Source organism: Coffea eugenioides, chromosome 2, assembly GCF_003713205.1.
Source record: "Coffea eugenioides isolate CCC68of chromosome 2, Ceug_1.0, whole genome shotgun sequence".
Classification (NCBI taxonomy): Eukaryota; Viridiplantae; Streptophyta; class Magnoliopsida; order Gentianales; family Rubiaceae; genus Coffea; species Coffea eugenioides.
In genome coordinates this window covers 74,977,024-74,979,895 of record NC_040036.1, presented here as the reverse complement: position 1 = coordinate 74,979,895, position 2,872 = coordinate 74,977,024, and the positions used below count along the sequence as shown (strand labels likewise).

The 2,872-nt window shown below is 37.7% G+C and overlaps 1 protein-coding gene across 1 annotated transcript; it reads right to left on the bottom strand.

Moving 5' to 3' along the window:
- Nucleotides 1–601: 601 nt before the first annotated feature.
- On the bottom strand, nucleotides 602–2,132 carry LOC113760263 (transcription factor bHLH52-like). Its single transcript, XM_027302818.1, has 2 exons — nucleotides 1,422–2,132; nucleotides 602–796 (listed from the first exon to the last, which is right to left on the bottom strand). Exons 1-2 carry the CDS (start codon nucleotides 2,130–2,132, stop codon nucleotides 602–604), a joined length of 906 nt encoding a protein of 301 aa, XP_027158619.1.
- Nucleotides 2,133–2,872: the final 740 nt, after the last annotated feature.

Sequence of the window (2,872 nt, the reverse complement as noted above, 5' to 3'; positions counted from 1 at the left end):
TGGTTATCTTTGATGAATCATGTCAAATTTGTAATATGCAAAGAAAAAAGACTAATTTGATTGATTATCTTGTTGTCGACTGTATTGGCAGGAGATCTGTAAAATCCTTTATAAGCGACCTACGATTTTGTAGTATATCTTGACTGACTTATGATGGTTGTCGGAACTAAATCCTCCTAAACTTAATTTTTATTCAAAAAAAAAAAAGAGGAGGAAAATACTTTTCCCACCTAGACAACTTAGAAGCATAAAATTATAAGCGTAACGATTTTGCTGCTGAATTGAATGCGATTAACTGGTTCACAATTAAAGGCTATTTAGTGTCCTCATGATTGAAAGATAACGAAATGACAAATTAAAGATTGGATTGAAACAAAAAAAAAAAAAAAGATACTTCAATCTATTCCTTGTAAAGGAGGAATTTACAAGTAAAAGATCAGATCAGAGGGTAATTAGATTAGCAACGTGAGAAAGAAAAGAAAACCTAAAGATTAGCCTACATCGATCTAGTGAGAATACAAAAGTAAGGAATGAATATTGGTTAAAAAAACAAACAAACAAACAAAACAACAGTAGAAGTCAAAACCATCATATGTGCTTCTTAGCAGCCAGTCCCAATCAATTCTTTGCAGTCATTCAAGGCCTGAGTGTTCAATTCAACCCCATTATCCTCCGCAAGGGATTGAACAAATTTTTGGGGAGCCAAACACATCTCCATTGAGTACAATTTCTCTTGGATCAAAGAAGATCCAAGAAGAGGATTAAGTTCTTCGTTCTGCAAAGATTTCCCATTTTCCTGCAAGCATATATCGCCAGAGTTACACATATGATTCGTGTATTCAAGTATCTGAATATCAATTACCAGAACATTTACATTATCAAGTTCTACAAAAGTCATAGAATCTGTATTCTGAAATACCAAAAATTTCAAGATTTCTTCTGCTCATATAAGCTGAATATCGATACTTTGCAACAATAAAGAACTAGAGAGAAAACGAGTCAGATACAGGCAGTTCTGCCTCTAATTAACTTATAACATCCTCAAAAGATTAAACAAATCTTTCTTTTTTCACGTTAAAACTTGAAAGAGAAAAGATGTCTTAAGTTATTCTTAAGTTTCTGCAAATTACATAAAAGGTATCTTTTAGAGCAAGGAGGTCCCTTAATTGCCCAATAAGATCTTTTCTTTCCTATCTATGATAGTAAATATGGAAAGTACCCAAAAGGCAATTTCTACTGCAAAACAAATTTACAAAGATTTGTTTGGTAAGGCTGTAAAAAGACACCAGCCATCAGCTTAAAATAAAAAAAAAAATTTTAAAAAAAAACCCCACCATCTCCATCCTTTCCTATGCCCTGAAACTTACAATAACAGGTTTGGCACGAAAAAGAATCTCAATAAAGGAAGTAAGTAGAATTACCTGAACAGAAGCCAAGGTTTCAAGAATTCCAACTTGAGCCTGCAAGAACTTGATATATTTTGAAGCAGCTTGGAACATTTCAGCAGTGTTCATCTTCTGGCCACCTGGAATAAGCTTCCCAAGCTCTTGAGTCTTCTCGGTAATCTTCCTTCTCCTCTGTCTAGCAGCTATGCTTTGAGAAGACAAAGTCCCTCCATTACTAGCCTTCTTCACAGTCATCTCACCTGTACTTCCACTGCAAAAAACTGGCGGTTTACTGGCTAAGCTTCCTGAAAATGGAGACAGAATCTCGGGCGGCGAAAGCTCCTGAATCAATGGTGGATTGGGAATGAACCTGCTGCCAAAACTTGAAGGTAATACCTCCGAGTTATTGTAGCAGCCCTCGAAAATCTTTTGGCGTTTGGCACTGTGGCAAGGCTGGTATTCGAGTTCTGGAAAGACTTCCGGGACGAGGGAATATAAACTATTGGAGTTTTCATCAGATGGAGATGAAAAGTAGGGAAGCAAAGAGGTGTAGTTGTGTGAGTAAACTAAATCTTGGGATTCAAGAATAGGGTCGAGATAAGGGTCTGAAAAGGCAAAATTCATGTGGTTGAAGCCAAGAAGCTCAGGAGACAGCTCTGCTGCTGGTGGTTGAGCAAACTGCAGAGTCATCTCTGAGTCGTGGTATTGTTCCAGTTCTCCCCAGTTGGAATAGCAGCTCAAAGCCATTAGTCACGAATCCTAGTACACACAAACAATGATAATAGTCAGTGCGAATTTCGACAGCAAAATCCGAGGTTGATGAACAAGAATAGTACCAGCTAGCGCAGACTTTTTGATATGGTTTTAATGAGACGAGGGGAAGAAGACAGACTAAACAGTTGGTTCAATGAAAAGATACGGAAACTAAAAAGACCCGAGAAAGAAAAAAGGCACAATAAAATCTACTATTAGTGTGTAATGACTGCATAAGATGCTCAAAACATTCGAGAGAGAGAGAGAGAAAGAGAGAGAGAGAGGAAGAGACGAACCTGAGGAAAGTACACTAATGTCTTAAACAAGCAGTCTTTTGTTTGTTGAATAGCAGTAGACCGAATTATAGCACAGATACTAAGATTCTTGTTTTGTGCTTTTTTACCTTAACCAACAACCTAATCAAACTAACAGGATCAGCTGTGACTTGGGAGAGTGATAGATATTGAGAGAGAATGGGAGGGGGAGAGAGAGAGAGAGAGAAGAGGGGAGAGAGAACGTGGGAGATGATGGCGGTTACCGTGAGCTACAAGTAGGGAGATTTATGAGGGGATTGATGATAGGTTTTTGCGTAACCGTTTTGGGATAATTTCAGAAACCTCACCTGAGGTTTCTGACAATTTCACTGCCCTTCTTGAAGTTTTAGAAATACTACTTACCTCCCCTATAAGTTATTTGGAGCCCAATGCTTACCTTGTGGATGGTCAAATGTCTTT

Excerpts from the sequence above, each read along its gene's own strand:
- LOC113760263 (XM_027302818.1), bottom strand. The coding sequence starts at position 2,132 with ATGGCTTTGAGCTGCTATTCCAACTGGGGAGAACTGGAACAATACCAC. Across the intron at positions 797-1,421 it reads AAACCTTGGCTTCTGTTCAG|GAAAATGGGAAATCTTTGCA; the intron begins GTAATTCTACTT and ends ATATGCTTGCAG.